The sequence below is a fragment of the Tupaia chinensis genome, unplaced genomic scaffold, assembly GCF_000334495.1.
Source record: "Tupaia chinensis unplaced genomic scaffold, TupChi_1.0 Scaffold000527_1, whole genome shotgun sequence".
Taxonomy (NCBI): Eukaryota; Metazoa; Chordata; class Mammalia; order Scandentia; family Tupaiidae; genus Tupaia; species Tupaia belangeri.
The window spans coordinates 4,835,579-4,860,933 of record NW_006160040.1 but is presented as its reverse complement, the minus strand read 5'-3'; the positions used below and the strand labels follow the sequence as shown (position 1 = coordinate 4,860,933).

At 44.4% G+C, this 25,355-nt stretch overlaps 1 protein-coding gene across 1 annotated transcript in view; it reads right to left on the bottom strand.

The window, feature by feature from the left end:
- The window catches only part of CCDC162P (coiled-coil domain containing 162), a 185,821-nt gene that overhangs the window by 41,383 nt on the left and 119,083 nt on the right, over positions 1-25,355 (bottom strand). Inside the window, exons 30-37 of the mRNA XM_027775129.1 lie at positions 24,018-24,183; positions 17,899-18,037; positions 12,234-12,384; positions 9,051-9,146; positions 6,883-7,038; positions 3,222-3,451; positions 2,243-2,381; positions 1,062-1,182 (exon numbers count right to left, since the gene is read on the bottom strand). Coding sequence (XP_027630930.1) covers positions 1,062-1,182; positions 2,243-2,381; positions 3,222-3,451; positions 6,883-7,038; positions 9,051-9,146; positions 12,234-12,384; positions 17,899-18,037; positions 24,018-24,183 — 1,198 coding nt within the window. The remainder of the gene's footprint in view (positions 1-1,061; positions 1,183-2,242; positions 2,382-3,221; positions 3,452-6,882; positions 7,039-9,050; positions 9,147-12,233; positions 12,385-17,898; positions 18,038-24,017; positions 24,184-25,355) is intronic.

The window sequence follows — 25,355 nt, the reverse complement described above, 5'->3', positions numbered from 1 at the left end:
TGGGCGGCACCTGCGGCAAGCGGCTGGGAGTTCTCCACGGACTCAGGAGGGAGCCGCCCAAATGAGCGAACACTGCACAAACAACAGGAGCTTTGTGTCTGGTTAAATGTTCTGTAATTGGAGCTCAACCACACTCCGTGCTCTGGTGACAAGATGCCCAGCGGGGGCGTGGCTGGCCCGTCGTTGCACAGCCTCTTACGGAAGCCCAGTGGACAGAATTCGTCTACTCCAAGCACTGATAAAATGGCAGTGTCTTAGGTAGAGGACAGAGGTTACTAATCCACACTACAATGTCTGTAGATTGTGTCTCAAAAGCAGATATTGCTAGTTAAGACAACCCTACTGGCTCAAAGATCCCGAGAGGACAATGGAGGAGATGGGATTACGGAGTAGCCATCCCCCCCGGGGGGTGATTTCTTGCTTTCTGTCTTTCTGTCTCTTTCCGTCTTTCTGGTGAGCACACGTGGCCTAGCAAAAACCTCTCAAATAAAAAAAAAAAAGATGAAAAGCTTTATGAATTTATATATTTCCGTAATTTAAAGCATATTACATATATATATTCATTTTTTTACAATTAATCACTGTACATCTTTACAGGGCACAACATGGTTTTTCCCAGTACGAATACAGTGCATATCAATAAGACCAAGACATTACCATATACATTATCATCAGCAAATAACTTTTCATTTTTGTGTCAATTAAATGCATTGCTTTCCCCCCACTGTTCTCCTAACTTCCCCTGTATTTCTTTCATTTCAACTTTATTTTAGTTATGAGTTAATCTAGACAGTTGAGATTAAAGTTAAAGTGTGCTTTCTTCCTAAAAGCCTTGTAAGTGGAAGGAAATACATCAAAGTGTTAACAGTACTTTTCTCTCTGTCAAGGTATAAAAGGTAATTTTTATATCATTTTCCAGGCATTACCTTGCAGTGTTTTGTTTGTTTGCTTGTTTTTGTTTTTGGTTTTTGGTTTTTAATAACGAGTACAGATACGATATGTGGATTCCTTGTATGATTAGGAAAAAATGATAAATGGTATCTTGCAAAGTAGTACTTTACCTGTAGGGAGAGTACAGTCCTCCCTGGACTTTTCGGATAAGAGCAATGTCATCTCTCTGTTAACTTTTCTCAATACCTCCTGGATCATATGCATTTCAATATTTTCAAGAAGTTTCTGAAGCTAGAGTAAGCACAGGTCAAGAGTCACTCTCTCCATTCAGCTTTCATTCTGAGCTCCCAAGTCAACTTCCTGCAGAAGGACTTGGTTAGATTCTGTCCCTCAGCTACTCCCTCCCCGGGAGGAAGAAAAGGTTCCCTTCTCAGCTCCCAGATGCTTCCGGGAGTTAAATATACTTTTATGGAGACCAACATAATTTCTTCCTGGTTCTCATTCTGATTGATAAAATGCAACCTTTCTTACCAAGCTCCCTGCTAAGAGGTCTCTAAATATGGCTGGAATTTTGTGGGCTGTCATCCTAAGAAGCCTTCAAATGTGAAACTTGATACCAAGGACAATTTCATGAGATGATTTGAAAGTTCATATACAACTAAGACCAATTGCTACAGTAACTGGTAGCCCCAGCGAGTCTGCAGAGTCCGCTTTTTCCCCTGAGCAAGGAGGAGCCAGAGGGTAAGCAATGGGCTTGGCACTGGAGCGCGAGGGGCTGAGTTCTCCGCTTGCTCAGGGGACATGCAACTCTGCAATGACAACCAGCCAGAGGCTTTGCTTGCCTGTTACAATAAGCCCAGCCACGGGGTGTCTATCCCAGGACCAAGCTGAGTAAAGACAGGAAAACAACTTTTCTGCTTGGATCATCTAACATGCCATGTGGGCCAGTGACTAAGTGGAATTTTTTTTGTATTCTCAGAAGAACAATTAAAAGAGCTATTTCAAATCTTCTATTTCCATGTGGATAATTGTGTGCTAGATTTTCTTTGCGATAGTAGTAGTTATGTTTTCTATCATCTTTCTTGGGAAAATACAGCTCAATATGAGGAGAAGAAAAATAATGAAAAGCTAGAAGTGAGACATTAAAGAGTAGTTATTTGTGTAATCAAAGCCCTACATACCTTTAAATACTCATTCCTCCCCCCACCCCACCCCACCCCCAAACCGGTTCAGTGAGTTACAACATCAATTTACACTTGGGAAAGAACATTGTTTGGGAATATCTGTAGTTTTACACGCTGATGCCATAAAACAAGTTTTCAAAGGAACATTCAAAACAGCTTCTTCATACCTGCTGTGTTTTTATTTCAATTTCTGAAGCTCCCTTGGGGGGAAGAATAGACTGACTATTTATTACATGTTCTTCAAATTCATCTTCTTTCCCCATCTGCCTAGCGATAGCTTTCAGGCTGGGGTAGAGAATGTCAGCTCTGTTAGAAAGAGACACAGAAATTAGCAAACAGACATATTTGGTTCCTCATTCCAATTCTCTGGTAGTTCTTTTCATTCATGTTCTGTGTCCTGTCATCATGTATAAACTCCCCCAACCCATTCACAGACACACACATCAGCTCTGCAGTTGCAACATTACATCCTGAGGTCTTTTCCTATTGGGCACATAGAATTAAGGTCCTCATTCTTCAGAATACTGACTGACCTTTCCATTTTCTAGTTTCCAGGAACATTGACTATCATAACTTCCCAGGACTAGCCAAAGGGGAACCTGAGCAGGTCTAAGTGGCACGTAGGAGCTTAGTCAATGCCTGCTCGGTAACAGATACATGAGGAAGCAGTGAGGCTTTCCTGCAGCTTCCAGCATGCCCACCTCCTGCAGCCCACAGGCCTCACACAGCCTGTGCCATGTTGTAGTGTACCTCTGGCTGTGAAGCCCTCAGTTCTCAGAGCCTCAAAGTTTCGGTCTGAAGGGAGTGAGGAGCTCAGCCACAGTGGCTCTCCACAGTGTCCTTGATGAGCTGAGAAGCATGCATCAGCACTGTGGGACCACTTCATAAGCAGAGGTTCCTAGGGACAGACTCTGCGGACAGGTAAGAGATGCACAGCATAGCTCAGTGACACCCAGCCCTGCCTTACTTATTACAATCGTGCTTTGTAAGCACTGTGGTAGAGAACGCTGAGGGCTCCCATGGGACTCGGTGGAGTTGTGTGCGCCAGGATTCAGAGAGACATCTCACCCTCCAGTCAAGGGGCGGGCATCGACCAATTCCCAGGCTCCACTCACTGACATGGATCTCTACCTCAGCAACACTCACTCATAGAGCTCCGAAAACTGTTTGTAGAGGGATACAGAGTTGATGTCCTGGCCTTGAAGCTTGAGTCGGCCCCAGTGTTCCTTGAGCACTTCCAGCTGCTTCCACAGTGTGAAAAATGATCTCAGCAAAGCAAGAGACAGCACCGTGTCATGTGGCCCCTCCAGCAGCTCAGAAGCCTTCCAGCTGCTTTGGAACTGACTTCCAAATCTTGGCACTTTGAACCAATCTAGCTGAAGACATCAAAATGCTTCTTTATTAATCATGACCAATACAGCATAACTTTTTTCAAGTAGCCTGTGGAAAATGATCTTTGGACAATGAATGAACTCTTTCCCTGGTAGGAATGGCTTACAGGCATATAGCACATGCAAGGTTAGGATGATTGAATGTCTTTCCTGAACAACAGTACAGACAAAGAACAGACATGCCTTGAACTCAGCTTTCTGTTTGGCTCTAGAACGGTTCACTTTCAGAACTTGCTTGCATACTAATATTTTAAGTGCCTTTAGAAAATTGAATCTTTTGTGTTTAGCTCTGCATTCTAGATGGTGCTCTTCAACCCTTGAGGATTAAGTTCCCCTCATGGTAGAGCTATAATATAACTTTTCATTGGGAATTTTATCCATCTTCTGGGTAAGGAAGTAGAAATTTAAGTTTATCCTACCTCCTGTTCCTTTTCTCATCTTTTGAAAGCTAGGCAGAGAACATTTCTCATCATTAGAATTTATTATTTGAAATGCAATTTTACATTCATGATGCTTTGCTTAAGTAAGCATTTGTCAAGGGGCTGCTAGACGTCCTGGAGGATATGGAGGGAAGGCATTCAGACCCTGCTCTCCTGCAGCCAGTGGTATAAGGGCCAGGGTCACCTAGAAAGTGACAGACTAAATGATAATCTGAGTCCAGGTCTTCAGCTTGGCTACTGAGTCTTGCTCACAAGAAAAAGAACCTTCCTTTGCAGGCAAGAATGGCGTATCTCATAATGCTGTGACAAGAAGGGCCTCAGCCAACATTCAGGGGACAATTTGTTAGACACATTTTCTGGCTGAAAACAAGAACAACCTGGTGTAACTGGATCCCTCAAGAAAAGAGGTCTTCCAGAAAGAGGGTTGGTCAGAGTGCCCAAGGAAGAACTGTCAAGTAAGACCCAGGACAAGAGCGAGTCCCATTGGGTAACTGGCAGTCCCTGAGATCTACCTATCCTCTCCCTACTTGTTTTCCTATTAAAATGGAAGAGGGATTCCCTTCCTCTGTTTAAGTCCTGTCCTTACCCTGTTCCTCTGTTCTGAATCCCACCCTCTCCTTCCTCCTCAGGGACGCTTTGCTCTGTCAACTACCCTGTCCTCTGTCTTCAGTTTCTTCCTTCCCATTATGTCTAATGTAGCCTGCCTCCTCAGTAACCAGCTAGTCCATGGATTTCTAGGTCTGTTTGATCCTCAGAACTCTTCCATCAAATGAAATGTTAGGCAGTGGACCAAAATATCCAACTGATCAAGGCCAAGCTTGTTGACATGGAGGGGGCAGTCTAGAGGTCACGTAACTATCTATCTGGCTCAAGAAGCCCCTAGTGGGTCAGGTGGTGGTGCAGTGATGATGCCGCTGGATCTACCTGGGCAAGGTCCTGGGTTCAAGTCCAGGACCTCTCTGGCAGGCCATGTGCACATGTGAGTGCCTGTGACCTGTTCTGGCTGAGACAGGGCGTGGATAGTGGTGTGAGAGCTCTGTCGGGGTGCCCTCTGTCTCTCTCACATGGAATAAATACATTAAAAAAACCTTAAATAAGTAAACAGAGACCAGATGGTGGCATAGCAGTGAAACACACATTAAACAGGGCTGAACCAGATGAGAAGGTTCCTGATTCAAGCCTGGAGACCTCCGTAAGTACACTGGGCCCATATTTGCTCATGATCTGGAGTTGATTGAAGAAAAAGAAAACTTTTAGAGCAAAAAAAATGCTTAAATATGTGAATGTATATATATATATTTTTTTTTTTTGGAGAGGTTTTTATTTTGCTATATGGCGCGTGCGCTCACCAGACAGAGAGAGATAGAGAGATAGAAAGTGAGAAATCACCCCCCAGGAGGGATGGCCATGCCGCAATCCTTTCTCCTCCATTCTCTTCTCGGGATCTTGGGCACGCACCCACACGCGCCCGGCATGAGTTTAAGCCACCGGGTCCAGGACGCACACCATGGTCAACTACGTGGGAGTCCAGCGCCATAGCCATTATGCTAACTGCTGGTCCTGTGAATGTATATTTTTTATATTAAAACTGTCATAAAATATAACTTTCTTTTTTTTTCTTTTAATGGAGCAAGAGGCCCCCAAAGACAAAAGAGTTAGGACCTGAGGATTTCGAAATGTGGCTTTGGTAGCATTTGTCGGACAGAATTTGAAAAAAAAACATTTAGAGATCGGCAGAGGTAGAAGACCCTGCAGAGCAGTCAGGAGGATGGACTAATGACATCAGAGGAAAGCTAGGGGAGAGTCGTGCTGTGGAAGCCACAGCAGAGATGCTTCTAGGACACTCTATGTCAAGTGCTGCCAAGGGTTCAGCTAGGAAGGAAACTATAAAGTCTCTAGGGGATTCAGTGAGGAGGGCCATGGTGTAAGAGCCATGAGAGCAGTTTCAGTGGTAAGATAAAGAGACAGAGTGCAGTGTTTAGGGATTAGTGGGCAGTAAGGGAATGGAGATGGTGGGTTTAGGCAACTCTCAGAAAATTTGATTCTGGGGCCAGCACGTGGCATAGTGGTTAAGGTGCTGGACTCACAGATAGCCAACCGCGGTTCGAATCCTGGACCTGACAGCTTGAAACTCACGCCAGGCACATGTGCATGCATGCCCAAAATCTCAAGAGGAGAATGCAGGAGAAGGGACTACAGCATAGCCATCCCTCTGTGGGGTGGGGTGGGGGGAAATTTATCACTTTCTCTCTCTCCGTCTCTCTCTCTCTCTGGTTAATAGCACATGCACCTTATAGCAAAAATCTCTTCAAAGAAAAAAGAAAAGAAAAGAAAAGGAAAGGAAAAGAAAAGAAAAGAAAGGAAAGGAAAAAGAAAAGAAAAGAAAAAGCTTGGTTCTGGAGACTCTAAATGAGGGCACCTGCTAGCCTACCTGGGGTCCAAATATGTCTCTGCCCGGTTCTCAGACACATGCAGGACAGTTCGGTTATGATACAAGGTAGGCTAGTGCCTCTTGTACCTTAGCATTTCAGAGGGGAAACTGCATAGGAAAGACTGCTCAGGGATCCATAGTTGAGTAAGGAGGATAAGAGCCCAGGCCTGAGATGTTTACCTGGGCCCCATCACACTGCTCTGGCCCTTCTAACTCTAGTTCTACATGTGCAACTCACAAGGAAAGTTTCCTGTTGGAGTATCTGTTTCATTTGACTTTCATGGACTTCCAATAACCTTTGTTCTATTTTAAAGATTAGAAACAGTGAATATACCACTGGTCATGGGAGTTACTGTGAAATAAACTACTTTGGAGTAGTTTTCACAGGCCACTCCTGCTTTACCATTGCTCATGTGGCCTGAGCTCAGCCTGGGATCCAGGGAGAGGCTGCGTGGAAGATGTGGCCCTCTCATCCTTCTCCAGATAGGAAGGCCCTTCATACAAATGAGCACTGGCTGATTATGTAGACTGGTCACCAAGAATACCTGCGTGTTTTTGTCCGGTGTGGCTTGTTGTCCCGGGGGACTGTCCACAATCACGTGGCAGCTGCTCAGAATGACATCTTCCATTAGCAGTCGCATGCCCACCAACTCTCCATGAGCCCTCTCACGGTCACGGTCACTCAGTCCACACAGGCACAGCTAAAAGAGAAAACCCAAGAAGCACAAGAACCCTCTCTCATTTTGCAGACTTCAGTGCATCCTTTACATATGGTTTTGGGGAAGAAGACCCTCTCGACTTTCAAAAACTCCATGACGACTAAAGCAAACTTCTAGCTTAGAGTCCTCGAACACACCAGACTTCGACTCTGCCTAGAAGGACCAAGCGTCCCAGCCCTAGCAGAGGGTCTCTGTAACAGTGAGTGTACAGCAGGATGTTGGTTTCCCTTCAGGGGCACATGTAAATATATGTATGTGGGGGAAAACCAAATGCGATCTGTGATCAGCTCTTAGTAGTGGGACTACAGCTGAGTTTTTCTTTTCTTTTAAAGTAATTATTTAATTTTATTTACTCATTCATTTATCTTAATTTGACCAGACACACACACACACACAGAGAGAGAGAGAGAGAGAGAGAGAGAGAGAGAGAGAGAGAGAGAGAGAGAGAGAGAGAGAGAGAGAGAGAGAGAGAGAGAGAATAAGCCTCCAGGTCCAGGACTCAAATCGTGGTCAGCCATGTGGGAGTGTCCAGCCCCTTAACCACCACACCACCTGCTGGTCCCCATAATTGATTTTTTCTAACCATTCTTATTATTTTACTTAAAAAATAATGTTTACTTATGGGCAAACTTGGACATATACAATAGCAAACAGAATAGTTTCTATAACCCAGCTTCGACAACCATTGACCTCTGGCTAGTCCTGCCCCACTCTATCCACTCCCACCTCCTCCTCCTCATTATTATTATTCATTAATTTATGAATGAATAGTAGGGAAGGGAGAGAGCGAGATGTAGATAGCCAGAGAGACAGATTTTTTATGAGACCTGCCACACCGTGATCCATGTATCCCAGTCTCCCAGCTAGTGAGGACCATAGGCCCGCATGATGGTGCCCACACATGTAGGTTGGGCCAGGAACCAATTCCAGGCCTCCCATGTGGCTTCACCCTTCAAGTAGCAGTATCTGAGCAATGTGCACCACCACAGCTGAGCTCCTCTGTATTATTTTGAAGCAAATTTCTGGTTGATTTTCATGTTATTCTTAACAGTGTTTTTTATATTTTTTTATTTTTCAAAACAAAAACTCAACAATATGGGGCCAGCAGGTGGCCTGGACATTAAGGAGCGGGAGCCTACATAGGTAACCGTGCCATTCAAGTCCCAGACCTGACAGCTTGAAAAATATGCCAGGTTCATGTTTGTACATGGCCAAAATCCCAAGAGGAGAATGGAGGAGAAGGGATTGAGGCATGTTCACACCCTCTGGAGGGTAATTTCTCACTTTCTCTCTGTCTCTCTCTGTCTCTTTCTAGCAAATGCATGCATCCTATGGCAAAAAAATATGAAACAAAACAAAACAATATATAATTGAATAATCAGGGGAAAACATTAAAAGTAACAACGAGAACTAAAAACATCACAAGAAATTTTCCTTATGAGTACTGCTTTAAAAAGTCCCCTCCTGGGGCCAGAGGTGCTGTCATGGTGAAGGTGCTGGACTCCCACACGGCCAACCGCTGTTCGTGTCCCAGTGCACACAGCAGCTTGCTTTCTCGTTTTCTCTCTCTCATCTGATGAGAGAGAAAGAGATGATTTGTTTATTAATTAAAACAAATAATTCTTTAAAAAAATCCCCTCATGCCACTGCAGGCAGGTCAGGAGTCCCATGCCTGGAGCTGCCCACTGCTCGAAGGAGCCCACATGGTGGTTGCAGAGGGATAGCTGCTCTCCTAAATCATTATTGCCGTAGGGACTTCAGCCGAGTCTGCAACCAAGGCTGAAGCCAGCTGAGTCCATGATTCTTTTCTGTCATAGGAAGGCGTGACTCACCTTGTAGCATCAGGTTTACAGCTTTAAAATCAAACAGTTGCTTATCGTGTACATTATTCATCACTGGCTAGAGTCTGGAGAATCCGACCTGTGGACCCGGTGACACCCTGCTTTGCGGTCTGAATTCAGTCCTCTCCCAACAAGCGAGAAGGCCCATCCTACCTGCATATTATATTCTAGGGTATCTGGGCTGCTACTTATAACTGGAAACAGTCCTCCATCTTCCAGAAATGCTCTCCAAGGGAACAGCGCAAATGCCTAAAGGGAGCAACAAACACGATACTGTTATACTGTTTCCAAAAGTAGTAACAATCTGCATATAAATAGGATTATCTGTGTCTGCACCCCACATACTATTGTATGCTTTATTAAATATGTAGTAATACTGCTTGACAAATTGCCCCTAATGATATAGAGGGGAGAGTAATAATCTCTTTAATTTCCCCCAAAGATAGCAAAATATATTGGGTTATTGGAAAAGTCATGACGCATTTTGGCATAGAAAAATATGTGATGACTTTTCCCACAACCCAGTAGAAGGGTACTTAAGGTTTGGGTGCAACTAATTGGTGTCAATGTTCAGAAACTCCAGGACCTTAGAATACCAGAGAGACATATGTAATCAACGTAAGTGAACTTACTCAACACTCTCAATATCACGAACTTTAAAAAACCATCCTTTACACTGTTGTGCTCCAATCTCTAAGGAACGATTCAAGACCAATGCCACAATTTATTGCACACAGGTTTCTGTCTTCACCGTAACACTACCCGACAGCTACGCCATTCCTGTCCCTGTGGCACCACATACAGCCCAGGATCCAGTGGACTGGCCTATCTAACCCTAATCTATACTTCTAGATCTGGTTCCACTGTTGTCAATTCTGGATTTGGAGTGGATTATGATGGCAGGGAGCCAGGACATCTGCATGTACCTAATCCTAGACAATGCCAGAGGCATTCAAAGTCAGCCCACCCACATGGTCCTCCTGTTTCTGGGTCTAAATGAGGGTCAGGGCTTGGACCAAAGTCACTGTGTTGTAGCTACAGAAGGTAGCCATACGGCACTTGCTCGAGGTTGATACTGGTGCCATTTGGCTTAGCTTTGTTTTTTAAAAGAATTATTTATTTATTAATTCCATTTGTTATCTTTTTTTTTTTTTTAATTTGACTAAAAAGAAACAGAGAGAGGGAGAGAAAGGGAGAGCAAAGCAAGTCGCCAGGTCTAGTACTTGAACTGCAGTTGACTATGTGGGATTCCAGTGCCTTTAACCACCAGGCCACCTGCCGGCTCCTTGGTTTAACTTTATAACATGTTAAGTTGGGTATTTTAGAACTGGAAGACATGAGCTTGTCTGGTAGTTTTAAAGATATGTCCACAAATTCTTTGATCCTTTTCCCATCAATAAGTGGAGCTTACTTCTCCACCCCTTGTGTGTGGGCTGGACTTAGTGACTCATTTCTAGTGAACAGACTATGGCAGAAGCAATGGTATGTTACTTCTGAAATTAGGCAATGAAGAGACTATAATTCCATCTGGGCTCTCTTGCTCTCCCTTAGATAGTTTGCCCTTAGGGAAACCATCTGTCATGTTGTGAGGAAGCTCCTCAGAGAAGCTCATAAGAATGAGCTGAGAAGTGAGTGTCTGATGTCTACCAACAGCTATGAGTGAACTCGGAAGCAGACTCTTCTTCAGTTGAGCCCCAAGATGACTACAGCCCTGGACAATATCGTGACTATAGCCTCATGAGGAGACCCTGAACCAGAGCTACCCCCTGCTCCCAGAATCCCGAACCTCAGAAAGCATGTGAGGTGATGGGTGTTTATTGTTTTAGCCTGGTAAACATGGGGGTAATTTATCATTGGATCGTTGGAAAAATCATGACATATTCTTCTTCTTGTTTTTTTATTTGTTTACTTTTTAGAGAGATTTTTGTTATAAGTTATAAGATGTGTGTGCTTGCCAGAAAGACAGAAAGCAAGAACCGCCCCCCAGGGGGGATGGCCATGCCACAATCCCTTCTCCTCCATTCTCCTCTTGGGATTTTGGGCACGTACGTACATGTGCCTGGTGTGAGTTTTAAGCCGCTGGGTCCAGGACTCGAACTGTGGTTGACTATGTGGGAGTGCAGTGATGTAAGCATTATGCCATCTTCTGGTCTCTTTTTTCTGTTTTTCTTTATTTTTTTCGGAGAGGTTTTTGCTATAGGGCATGTGCGCTTGCCAGACAGACAGAGAGAGACCAAGAGATAGAAAGCGAGAAATTGCCCCCCAGGGGGATGGTCACGCCACAATCCCTTCTCCTCTATTCTCCTCTCAGGATCTTGGGCACGCACGCACACACGCCTGGCATGAGTTTAAGCCACCGGGTCCGGGACGCAAAATGCAGTCGACCACGTGGGAGTCCAGCGACATAGCCATTACGCTAATTGCTGGTCCCCTTCTTTCTGTTTTTCTATGCAAAAATGTGTCATGACTTTTCCAACGATCCAATAATGCAGTTGGTGATCTGATGCTGCCATGACTTTCCAAGAGTCTGCTCTCTGGCGTTTTGAACCTTGAACTCTTTAATCGTAGGCGGTAGGTAATATGAACTTCAAAAAGCTCATGGAAAATGCACATTAGAACTATGTATGGAGTTCAAAAATTTTTTGAACCAGGATAAACTGGTTCTGTCATTTCATTTGTCCACAAACTTTTGGAAGTCTCTACTCATATTGTTTCTGCTGAGGAGTAAGAGTAGTTGCCAGGATTACATATGCTAACATGTGTTGTAACCAAGTCTCTCAACTCAGCAGCTGACCTAATTTATGTATTGTAATTACTACCATTATTATTTGTTAAATACAGAATATATGCTTGCCTTGCTACCAGCTGTGAGCAGACAAGCTGTTGCCCCATCAGCCTGTTGAGTATTGGAAGGCAAAGACCAGACTGGCAGTAACATCTGGGAATGGGGGCCTATGAAGACCAAAGGATTGGGGCCAGCAGGTGGTGTAGAGGTTAAGGCACTGGACTCCCATGTGGCTGAGCATAGTTCAAGTCCTGGACTTGAAACTCATGCCAGGCACATGTATGTGCATGCACAAAATTCCCAAGAGGAGAACAGAAGAAAAGGGATTGTGGCATGGCCATCCCCTCTTGGGGTGATTTCTCACTCTCTCTCTGTCTCCGTGTTTCTGGCAAGCTCACGTTCCTTATACCAAAAACAAAAACAAAAGCAAAACTGAAGGACATTAAAGCATTGAGAGCCCCAGTAAGATGTAAATTGCATGGAAACAAAGTAATAAAACCCTCTACACCCAACACACCTACAATATAAAGAAAAATACCTCCCCAACACACCTGGAGGCTCCGTGGATCCAGTGGTGGGGGCAGGCTGAGCTGTGAGGCAAAAATGCTCTTAGTAAGCGAGTTGCTCAGTGGTGGCAGCCCATGGTGCATGCCGTCTGTGACAGACTGGTAGGCAGGGACATTTCCAGCTGCCAGAAATGTTCTTCTACCAAAACAAAAGGGGACATTTCATTAAAAGCAGTTCATCAAGCTTCCCAAGTTCACAACTTTCTTCAAAGTTAGGGTCACAAGATAATATTTCGAGATATTAATCCGTTTCTTCTTCAACGATGTCATTCCCCACTTTCTTTCTTTACACCCTGCCCTTCGCTCTCCCAACTCACAGCCCTCAAGTGAAAGTTGATTTATTCCAGACTAGCACTATCTGATAGAATGTTCTGCAATGGAGAGAATGTTCTGGATTAGCACTGTCCAGTATGGTAGTCACTGGTCACATGTGGCTGTTGGACACATGAACTGTGACTACCGTGACTGAGGGGTTGAGTTTTTTATTTTATCTCATGTTTTTTTTTTCCGTGAAAAAACCCCACGTGGGTACACGGGAACTCTAAAAAAAAAAAAAAAAAAAAAAAAAAGTTTCAGTTGGTTGTTGAATTTATTATTTTAAGACCAATAGCTGAGACAAACAGTTCTTGATATGTGAAACCACATTTTAAATTAAACAATGAAAGCCTGAGGGGGGAGGTGTTGAGTGAGAATAGATTTTATTTTCTTGGACACAAAACTTGGCTTTGCGTATCAAGAACCACAATCCCTGAAGACCAGAGCATGAAATTTATAATGTAAGTCAGAAAGAAGGAAGTATGCATGATAAATCAGGATGATTTTCTTGCCCAAAAGGAACTAAGAGTTTAGCAAGCAAGGAAATACTTTTTTGGGGGGTGGGGTGGGGTGGGGCTAGAGGATATGTGTGCTGGCTAGAGAGGGAGAGGAGAAAGCACCTCCTATGAGAATGGTCGCACTGCAGTCCTTTCTCCTACTTTTCTCCCTCCCTTTCAGATTGTGGGCATGCACGCGCATCTGCCTAAGTGTGTTTCTCAAGATACAGGGTCTGAGACTTGAATCATGCAGTTGGCCATGTGGGATCCAGCTACCTTAACCACCAGGCAGGCCATGGAACCAGCTGGACAATACCTGAATTCTTCACACTGTTCACACTGTTCCTGCCATGCTCCGGCTGCCTTCTTGTCAATAGCAGTCAAAGGGTTACTAGCAGGCCTCATGAGTCAGGGTGCTATCAGCTACATGAGATCAGGCTCACTGGGTCAAACCACAGGGAGCTCCCTGGACACCTGCAACAGTTTTTCCTGGAGGGAAGGATATAATACAATCTACAAAGTGGCCTTAAGGAGACCAGCAGAAACTAGGGCTCTTCACTGTTTAGATACTAGAGAACAGGGAGATCAGGAGGTAGGCCCAGCTCACATGAAGCCTTCTGGGTGCCTCCCAGAACGCCCCAAGTAACCCTGAAGCACACTTTACTATCTGCATGGTAGAGACACTTAAGTAGATGAGTGTGAAAATAACCTCAAAAATGAAAGGAAAGCTAACAAATATTCAAGACCTAAAAAGCTGATCTTCCTTTCTTTCTTCTTTCCTTCCTTTCCAGAATGCAAAAAAATTCATTCATTTATTTTTTTCAATTAATAAAAAAGAGAGAGACATGTTACAGGTAAACATTATGAGCAGGGAGTCTCAATATGCCAACAAAGGGGACAACTGATACATCAATCACTGTTCTCAGGGATTGCACGTGGCCCCCCAGGAGCCAAGAGAGGAAAGGTCCTCTACTTTTGTTACCTAAGCTTTCCTCAGAAAACTTAGGGAAAGTTACTACCTTCCTTCCTGCATTGTATATAAGTATGCAGGGATTCACTGGGATGCTTCATAACATCCTACTTCCCACTCCTGGCAAAACAAAAACAAAAACAAAAACAAACAAACAAACAAAAAAACTGATGTGGGCAGAATTATCTTCATGCGCATACGCAGCCCTTCAAAGTCCACACTGAGCATGCGTTGTGCAGGTACCACAAAAAGCCTGTGAATTCAAAGGAGCCAGCTACAATGACAGACCTCCCTCCTAAATATTCATGACATGATCCCATAATAAAATTAACATCTAATCCCATTCCGAGCACAGCTGTCCTCAGACAGCTGCCCACCTACATATCTTTCTGGGGTGGGTTGTATTTTTGTGTCTGTATTAAAAACTTTACTTTCCTATTAAAAACACTTTTTCCCATACTTGTAATTGTGGTTTCATTCTCATCTCAGGGAGGGTACTTAATCTTAGAGGCCTGGGCCCAAAGAACCCAGTATTTCACATCACGCAGCCCAGTTCACCATCCACTAAGAGACAGACAGACAGAGAGAGTAGTTCCAACAAGATTTTTTTTTTAGGAGAGATTTTTTGCTATAGGGTATGTGTGCTTGCTGGAGAGGTAGAGGGAGACAGAGAGACAGAAAGCGAGAAATCACCCCCCAGAGGGGATGGCCATGCAGTAATTCCTTCACCTCCATTCTCCTCTTGGGATTTTAGGCACACACGCACACTCGCCTGCCATGAGTTTTAAGCCACCGGGTCTGGGACTTGAACCACAGTCAACTATGTGGGAGTCCAGTGACATAACCATTACGCCATCTGCTGATTCCCCCCATACTCAAGACCTTGATGCTGGGATCCACTCTGGATCATGGGTACACATGTGCCCTATCAATAAGATTGATAGGAACTGTGTTGATTAGAACTGTGTTGGCATTTTGACACTCCCTGCTGGCACTTACCTTCAACACAGATGATTAATTCCCCTGGCTTTCAAGATAAACTCAATGCTCAAGCATTACTTGTACAGGTTAATAAGTAACTGCAGCAGGTAGGTGGGCATGCATAGAGGTTAATGACAGGCCCTGAGCAGTGCAACTCCAGCCCATCCAAGGATAGATCAGTTTCCATCAGGCCCTCACCTGAGCTGGTGGGAGACAGGACAGGAGTAGAGCAATAAGTTCTGTGCCCCAAACATGTGCCTTTCAGATGACCTGAGCCTAGTCATGGCACAGAAAAATGGGAGTTAGGCTTTAGGACATCCTATGGGGCTATTGTCCTGATGTCCTTGAGCCACATGGGGCATCCCCTCCTCCAGTTGAGGGGAGCATGCTGCTGTCATTTCACGGAAGAGTTTAGCTCTGCCTTTTCAAACGCTGGAGAGGCCTTCCGTTTGCATAAGCAAAGAGTGCCCTGAGGTCTAAATTGTCCTATTTGCTCAGTCTTGGTGTGCTCTGGGAAGGGCCAGGGAACTTCCCTGATCTTCCTGCCTTTCTTGATTACCTAGGGACTTTCCCTCATTTGTAGCTTCTTTCTTTCTTTTATTTTATTTTGGTTTTATAACTTTATTTGAAAACCAGCAGTTCATTCTCATCCTTCGTTCTCATCCACATTGACTGTTTCTCTCCACGTTGAGATTTTTTTTAAGTGGTAACAGAGTGTAGAGTTTGTTGGGTGAATCTTCATCCTCGTTATGCTTTCTGGACAACCAATATGATACAGAATGTTCCTTATTTCTTTGCTCCAGACAGCTTTGTTGAGCCTGGTATCAATGTGCACATCTGGAGTCCCCATCTCTTTCATGGCAAATTTCCGGATTTCTTTGAGTGCCCAAGGGGCACGTTTCTTGAAGCCCAGGCCATGGATGTGCTTGAGAATGTTGATGGTGCATTCACGGGTCACCACTTCATTGATGGCGAAACGACCCTCCTTCTCGCCACCCTTCTTTGTGGGAGTCATTCCGCCCGGCCTGAGTTGGAAAGCTCTCATTTGCAGCTTCTGTACTAAGTAAAATGATCAAGAGGGATGGCATTTATCTTTCAGCTTCTCTTTTTCTCCTGCCTCTGGCTTTCTGTTCAGAACTCCCTTTTTCATCCCTGCTGCTGGTCCATTTCCATTATGGTTTGCAGGCTTAGGAGTTGAAATACACCTGGCCTCTAATTGTTCTCTGTCACTTTCTAGCTGTGTGACTTCAAACACACATAACTGAAATGCTCCAACAACAACAACCAAAAAAAAAAAGGAAAAGGGAAATAAAAAAAAAAGCCCAGGAAAAGCAATGAATGCAGGGCTCCTGGGGTGGACTTTGTAGATGATTCCCCTGGAAGTCCTCTAATAACACAGAAATCATGGGCTGTCTCAGTGGCTCAGCAGCAAAGCGCTGCTCAAAAGAAGCTGGATCCCACACAGCAACCCTGGTTCTAATCTCTGACTCGGTCAGCCTGAACATGACAGGCACTGGTATCCCGGATCATCTGGAGGAAGGATTGGGGCATGAGCAGACCCTGAGGAGGGTGCTCCCCACCACTCACTCTCACACGTGCCCACATATGCTCTATTATGAGTAAAGAAAGAAATACATGTATGTACTGCAACCAGAGATAGGACATTCCTGGACTGAATGTGCAGGACAACCCCAGGGGGAAACAGAGGGGCTCCCTTGGGAAAAGAATACCAAATTAAACCCTGTATAGCCAGAATACTGCAAAGCATTTATGGAGGCTACTCCTACTTCTTCACCACATGGAAATTCCTTATAGATTCTGACTTGGGACTTTCAGAGCCCAGAGTGCTGATAATGGCTCTCCTGACAATTAGACCATTTACCTCTTACCTGCTTGACTAAGCTACAGCTCGAGAAGCTATTTGTCAATGAAAAGAAAACAAATTAGCCTAGTATATTTGTCCTGCTAAACTTACATTCTAAGTCCAAGACCCCTGTGGTCAGAGTAAAGAAAATAGAGCGGAAAGAGAAAAACGTGGTTCAGTGCTATCACACATTTGCATTCTCTGGGAATACCCACAGTCATTTTCCCCCCTAGATTTTTGCCATAGGGCATGTGTGCTCTCTGGGGGTGGGTGGGGGGAGGCGAAAGTGAGAAGTCATCTCCTGAGGGGACGGTTATGCTGCAATCCCTTCTCCTCCATTCTCTACTCCAGATTTTGGGCATGCACGCATGCATCCATGGTGTGATTTTCAAGTCACTGGGTCTGGGACTCAAACTGTGGTTGGCCATGTGGAAATCCAGAGCCTTAACTTCCACACCACCTGCTGTCTCCAATGTTGTTTATCTTAATCCATATTAATTTTCCCCTCAGAGTCATGATTAATCAGCCAAACAAAGCATTCTTTTTATATGCAGAGTACTCAAAACTGCAATACCTACAAGGCCAGAAGTAGATTGATTTATTTATAAATTTAACCCCCGTGGCCAGTTCCACCAGCTTCAGAAGTGTAGTAAAAATACTATCCTTCTGAAAGGGAAACAAGGGTTGAAAAAATAAATAAACAAAAACCTTGGAAATAATCATCTGCAAATGTATAAAGGTGTTAGAACAAAACAACCTGGACACTAAAAGCAGCGATTGTTTTGTGAACGACTTTGAAATAACATTTAATAAAGTCAAGGATGTTATTATCCAACAGGAATAGGTTCCACACAGGAGCCCTTGGAGCAGGACGTGTTTGGTAGCCACAGCATTCTAGAACTGATTGTATCTCTATTTTAAGCTCATCATTTAATCTTGCCAAGAACGGCCTCCCCAGATGGTCACTCAGCAAACACCTGCCCAGTGGAATTTACCAGACAGGTTGAGTGCTCCAGCCCTTACCGGATGAGGTGCCTCATGGCGGCATCAAACTGCAGAAACATCACCTCCCTCCTGAGGAGGAGTGCCTGGGCCACCTGAATAGGGTCTTGGGGGTTCTGGAGGCTGTCAATCATTTTCTGCAGCTCTCGAAGTTCAGACCCTAGAATAGGGTAAGATTCTAGTCAGACAGTGTGAGACAGAGGTGACTAAGACAAATCTAGTGAGCCATCATTTTGTTCCCAAAGCTAACTTGTCACTTAAACAATCTACCCTTTCTTTCTTTGTGGGCATACCAATTCCATGTTTTACAAGACCAGCAAAGCTTTGCATTAGAACCCAAGGCCTGATTTATCTCTCCTTCCTTCCTCCCTCCCTGAAAAAGATAAAAACTTGCTGTGCTTTTCAGTATGTTCAATAGGAACATACTGGTGAGAGAAAATTTTTCAATTTACAAGGCTACGGTCTCTAAATAGAACAGAAAAGAGAAATGACAAGGAAAGAGAAAGCACAGTCCTCAGTAAACCCATTAGGAATTTGAACTTATTATAGATTAGAAATCAGCATTTACTTCTCACGGCCATGCCAACCAAATCAGCCCTTCCTCTCACTGGCCCATGAATTTAAAAAGATGCAAGACCACCCAAAGCAAGTAAAAAAAATGTGTATGTGCATGTATATGTTTATATGCATTTCTTTCTAGAAGAGTCTAGTCATTTTAGGTGCAGATATGGGTGATTCCTACTTGGCTTAAGTCTTGGACCCTTACTGCAGAGTAGGCTGGTTATACATAGATTTATATACACTATAGGTGGACATTTAAATTAGTAGTCTTCTGGGGTACTCAGTGCCAGGTTGAGGAACTTGGCCTACGTCTAGATGACTGGTCTAGCATCTCTGTTATTGGCACAGAGAAGGAACTAGTCAGAACAGGAGAGCACAGCAGAAAATCGTGAATTCTTGGGGTTACATATGGGCCCATGCTTACACCAACTGGCCTGAAGTGTTCATCAAGGCCCTGTGAAGACCATGAGAGTTTTCTACTCTGTACAGGCAGATATTGATCGTTATGCCTCGATATATATAGCTCAAGGCAGAAATGAGACGGGAGACCCATGGGGCAATTCTGGAGTTGTTCTGACAGCCGGCCCAGACTTAACTGTGGGTGTGGAGAGGCTGTCTGTGATGGGTTGACCAGAGCAGGCCCGGGGCTGGGAATTGTTGCCCACACTTGCAATATACTCTCTTGGCTTTAGGAAAGGCGAGCAATCCTGATTTCATATCCGTTTGACGTTTTATACACCACAGTAAAACATTTTTTTTGTTTGTTTTCAGTCCCAAATAATTGGGTTCAACCTTTGAACTTCTCTGACTCCTCTAAATATGTTGATCACATGGTCTTAAAAGAAGAGCCCACCCGGGGCTGGACAGTGTGGCTCAGTGAGCAGACTTGCCTGGGAAGGCTACAGTTCACATCCAGAGACACCCCTGAAAATGCCAAGCACACATGTGCCCAAGATTTGGGCTGGCTGAAGCTGGAGGCAGATTGTGGTGTCAAGACCCTGTTAGTGGTGCTAAATCTCTTCTCTTTCTCTCACGTATGGAATAAATAAAATTTTTTTAAAAAATGAAAAGAAGAGCCCACCAGACATCATGTTAGTGTGAATTGTACCACCACTTTCACGGTGGTAGGAGAGAAGGGAAGTGGTGGCTGAGCCTCATGTGTTTGGTCTACAAGCTATGTACTCTACAAGGGTGAGGAGCAATGGGGAGAGAATGTTGATCATTTCTGCACTGACAATGAAAAAGGGAGACTATAACCTTCCACAAATCCTAATGTTAAAGCTTTGTCAAATCTAAATATAAAACATATTTGAGCAAGGGCTAGAAGGCACTAAAGATTGGGACCAGCAGGTGGCGTTGTGGTTAAGGCACTAGACACTCCCACATGGTCAGCCAGGGTTTGAGTCCTGGACTTGGTGGTTTCCTTTTTCACTTTCCCTCTTTCTCTCTCTCTGTTTGTGTCTCTCTCTGGTCAAATTGAAATAAAATGAATGAATAAATAAAATAAAATAAATAATTATTTTTTAAAAAAAGAAGACAGTAAAGATTAAAAATAATTTCACTTGATATAGTGGTTGGAGTATAGGTGATTTTTCTCTTGTCACCGTTTCAATTGTTTATATAGGGCTATTTGTGTACTTTTGTATGAGATTACTCCCTAGCAAAAATGTTACATGTGGGACCAGCCATTAGTGTAATGGCTATGTGACTGGACTCCCATGTAGTCAACCATGGTTCCAGTCCCAGACTTGGTGGCTTAAACTCATACCGGGCGCATGTGCATGCATGCCCAAGATCCCGAGAGGAGAATGGAGGAGAAAGGATTGCAGCGTGGCCATCCCCCCTGGGGGTGATTTCTTGCTTTCTGTCTCTGTCTCTCTGGTGAGTACACGCCCCCTACAGGAAAAAAAAAACTCTAAAAAAATGAATAAAATAGAAAAAAAAAAGAAATAAAGAAAAAAAAATGTTCTGTGTTGTGAGGCCTTCTTTTGTTAATCCTCATTCTAGCTCTCCTTTCTTTGTGGGGTCATCATGCTTGGTGGCAGGGGAGGCGGCAGATGTGGTGGGTCGGGGCAGATGTTCGCCAGGCAGTGGAGTGGCAATGGTGACAGGATGATGGTGGTGTTGGGTGGGGGGAAGTTTGGGGGTGGACCCTGGGCCAGGAACATCAGGAAAGGAGCCTGTTCTTTACCCAGGAGGACCTTGTTTGGGAGGTTGGGGGTGGAGGGTGGGAGAGGAAGTACAGAGACCCTGTCTCTGTGTGAAGACTCCAGAGTCAGCACACTGTCCCTGGTTTGTCTTGACAGTTCCTGAAACCCTGAGCTCAGTGTTTAGTGTTTGGGCTTTAGTGACTTCCAGTCCTTGACAAGGAAATCGCAATGTCAACTCCCACATTCTAATTACATCCTCTGCTTCAGGCTGACTCCACAGTTACCGGCTTTCAGGGAAGAGGAGGAGCTGGCAGGGACCACAGAGCTGGCCCACGGTGTCGAAGAGCTCCTCCCTCACTTGAGTGGGAGGACCAAAACCTGGGAAGATCAAAAGCTGAAATCTTGAGAATCCCTTTCAAAAATAGTTGAAAGCAGAGACCAGCAGTTAGCGTAATGGCTATGTCGCTGGACTCTCACATAGTCAACTGAGGTTCAAGTCCTGGACCCAGTGACTTGAACTCACGCCGGGCGTGTGTGCGTGCGTGCCCAAGATCCCGAGAGGAGAATGGAGGAGAAGGGATTGTGGTGTGGTCATCCCCCTGGGGGGTGATTTCTCGCTTTCTGCCTCTCTGTCCCTCTCTGTCTTTCTGGTGAGCGCACACACCCTATAGCAAAAAAAAAACCTCTCCATAAAAAGAAAAAGAAATAGTTGAAAGCATCTAAGTCCACAAGAGTCATTTTATCTAACTCCAAATAGCTCTGAGATGGCTCAGAGGAACGGGCTCTAGTGTCATCTTTCCCCTTTAGTTTTTCCCTGCCTCCTCTGGGAAGCAGGCCAAAAACTAAGCAGCTTAGACTTTAAAAAGATGATTATCTTACAGTGGGATTTTTTTTTTCTTTTCTTTTTAGTTCATTTTGCTCTTGATCCATTTTCAGCAAAACAGAGCATGTAAAACTGCACATTCTCCCTGGAGCACAAATATTTTTTCTTGAAATGTGACGAAGTCCCCACCTCTAATTGTTCACCTGTGAAAGCCTGGGCTCGCAACGGTGTCTGGGTTCCCAGGCTGTGAATACCCAGAAGCCATTTTCCTTCGCTGTGAATGCTGGGTCTTCAACCTGGCCTCCTCTGCTGTGTGCTTCAGTGCCACACCGGGGTGGGGATGGTGGTGGTTGTGTGCTTATTTCTCAGAGCTGGTCACATACAGTCCTGCTTGCCACCTTTACCAGCTTTTTTTTTTTTTTTTTGTCTCGCCAGAACCATCTCTCACATTCCCTCCACTGACTCAAGTCCTCCGCTCCCTAGGTCTGGGCAAGTGCCCCCACTCACCGGCTAGCAGATTTGCCCAGGGGCGTGCTTTACTCCCAACTGTAGTGACTGTTAGAAATACGACTCAGCTCTCGTGCTTTCTCGCTCTGCTTTGATGATAGAGAACGTGCGCTTGAGAGTGAGAGAGAGGCGTGCCCTGTGCAGAGTCTCATTACTGTGCCCTCTTCTCCCGGCCTCCTAGCTCCTCGGGCCCTTGGCTGCTTCTTCCCAATACACTCTCAGACTGACACGGGGATCCAAACCCTCGGTTGGCGCATGGCTTCCGGAATTGCAATCCAGCAGTCTAGGGACAGCACCACCCAGGCTGGGCCTCGGGTACTATCTTATCTTCTTATAACACCTGCCTTCTTATCTCAAGGGCAGGGAGGCACTTTTCTTGGCATGGCCTCCTTTTTCCTGTCTGTCCCTTGTGAGAAACCCAGCCCCCCTATCTTCCCAACACCCACTAGCTCCCCTAAGAGTGTCTTAGAGCCCCACTTACATTTATCCCTAAATGAGTGAAAGGAACACCTCTTGGAGTGCTTTGGGACCTTTCTAGTCTTTTGATGCTTAAAGATCTGAGCTTAGTCTGCAACAGTTCTGGGCTTTCTGTTGAGGTGGTACCAGCCCCTTGTCAGCTGCCTCTGCAGGTGCAGGTATCACCTTCCTCCCAGATGACCACCGCTGCCCTGCCCTGCGGCTCATCTGGACAGGGACAGGTTCCTTCTGTGTTCCTTAGCATAATGCAAATATGCCTGCTACCAACTCCAGGTCACCGGCAACATGTTCCTTTATGTACTGGCCAGAGAGGAGTAGTTTCAGGTCCTGCCACATTTATTTTTTAAAGACCACTAGCTTTAGATAAGCCTAGTACTTCATTTCTTAGTCTCTTCTCATTCTTTGAAATTCCTGGCAAAATATAATATTTTGCTATGAATTAATATTTACATGACTAGTGACATAATTTGAATGGAAGACAAATTATTATTATTATTGGTAAAAAGTGCATGTCCTTGCCATAGAGAGACAGAGAAATGGAGAGGCAGGAAGAGCAGAAAGCACCCCCCATGAGGAATGGTCATGCAGCAAGCTCTTCTCCTCCATCTCTACCCCCTCTGGGGATTTTGGCTACACACATACCTGATATGTTTCTCAAGTCAGTCAGTGGGTCCAGGACTTGAACTGCATGGTCAGCCATGTGGGATCTGGCTGCCTGAACCACCAGGCCTCAAAGCTGGCCCATGAGTCAAACCATTAAAATAAGATCCACTATCTTGTTTCTGATAAACTTAGCTTACTAAAGTTTCAGTGTCTTTAATTTCTTTCATGTGTTTATCTTAAAACCTGGTGCTAAATTGCAGTTCACTGATTAGCCCTGGGTATATAAAACTAATGTCTCAATTATCCCTACGGCTGGACAATCGGAGGTTGTTAGCTAACTAGGGCTGTCTGCAAGCTTCTTTACAGTGAGTGCTTGACTCTGACCTTACCATGTGAATTCTCAAAGGCCAGAATGGAAAAGAAAATGAAAGAAAACTGATATTTAGTGAGGGCTTATGCATTCTTCTAGAATTTTCATGTAGATTTCAGTGCACGGAATCTTCCTACAAGAAGGTATGATCATCTACATTTCATAAATGCAAACAGTAACCCAGAGAGTAAAGTGCCCAGTTCCAGTAACCAAGCGGCAGAGGCAAGGTAGAAACCCAGGCTTCCTGACTTGGTGCACTTCGAGCTTTCCAGTAAATGTGGAATCAATCAGATAAGTATGCAGTTTAGAAAGTGCATGTAATAGGATTTTTCCTTTTCCCTTCTCATCATTGTTATTTCTAAGGAAACATTGTGGTTCTGTCTTACCAAGTATTAAGAGCTTCATAGAAATGGTATCTGCATATTGAAGGTGATTTTTGAAAATAATTATTTATTTAATTTTATTTATCATTATTATTATTTTAAAATTTGCTACAGGGTACTTGCACTCACCAGAAAGAGAGAGAAGGTGAGAAAGTGCTACAAGATCTCAGACTTACACAGCGATCAGCCATGTGGGAGTCCAGCACCTTAACCACCATGCCACCTGCTGGTCCTGAAGGTGATTTTAATCACCTTTAATCACTTACCAATGCTCTGGGCTCCTCCCCAGTCACTTCTGGAAGGGTTGGGACTTAGAGGAAAGTCAAACTGTGCTGGACAATTGCCAAGTTTAGCAAAACTGAAGAGGTAGGCCACGATGTCGTGGAGAGAAGCTACCAGCTGCAGAGTTAGCTTTAAAGCTCTGAAAGCTGCCTGTGGGCAAATTCAACACAAAGAAATAAGTCATAGGATGTTCCTAAGAGGCATATAAAAATATACGAGTATTGATTAGGGACAATAGATTTAAGCAAGACTATTTAGATCAATGTTTACACAGTACATGCAGGATAACCTCTAAAGAAGAGGACAAACCTATGGATCAGCCAGGGTGGTGTGACTTTGGACAAGGGGACTCCTGCGAGGAGTTTCTCTTTGTTTAAAATCATTGGGGGCCAAGAATGCATCAAAATGTGTTTGTTTGACCCTCTCTGAATTACAAGTCACAAATTCATAGAAGGGACTCAAATTCAGACATCATCCTGAGTGAATACCTGTAGGCAAAGCTATTTATCAGCATAGATTTTTTTTTAATCAAACTCTGTCTTTAATATCAATGTTCAAAAGAAGAAAAAGTGGCAAATTATGATCTAACTGCAGAAGGTAGTGTGTATCTTTTTCTAAAGATTTTAAAGATCTTTTTCTTTATTCATGATAGAGCTCATGCATGAGAGAGATTGAAAGTGACCAGTCACCCTCACAGGGTCTGATACTCCATGGTCCCCGTCCTCCAACCTGCAGGAGTTTGGGCAATTGTGTGTGTGCTTGGCATGTTTTCAGGGGAGAAGGACTGGTCTTTTCCATGGACCCAGCCCTATAAATATATACACACACACACACATATGTATATATATACACACATATGTATGTATGTATATATGTATTTTGTTTAATCTGAAGGTTTTTCTATGAAAGAAAGGGTGAGACCCCTAGGTTGTTAATCAGGCTTTAAATATATATATATATTTTTTTTTGGAGAGATTTTCACTGTAGGGCGCGTGCCCTCGCCAGACAGACAGAGAGAGACATAGAGACAGAAAGCGAGAAATCACCCCCCAGGGGGGATGGTCATGTCGCAATCCCTTCTCCTCCATTCTCCTCTCGGGATCTTGGGCACGCACGCACACGCGCCCGGCGTGAGCTTTAAGCCACCGGGTCCGGGACGCGAACCGTGGTCGACTACGTGGGAGTCCAGCGACATAGCCATTACACTAACTGCTGGTTCCCTAAATATATATTTTTTAAGGTTTTTGTCAGAGGGTACTCACTGGAGTGGAGAGAGACAGTGAGAGGGAAAGTGAGAAATCACTACCCCCTATCCCCAGCAG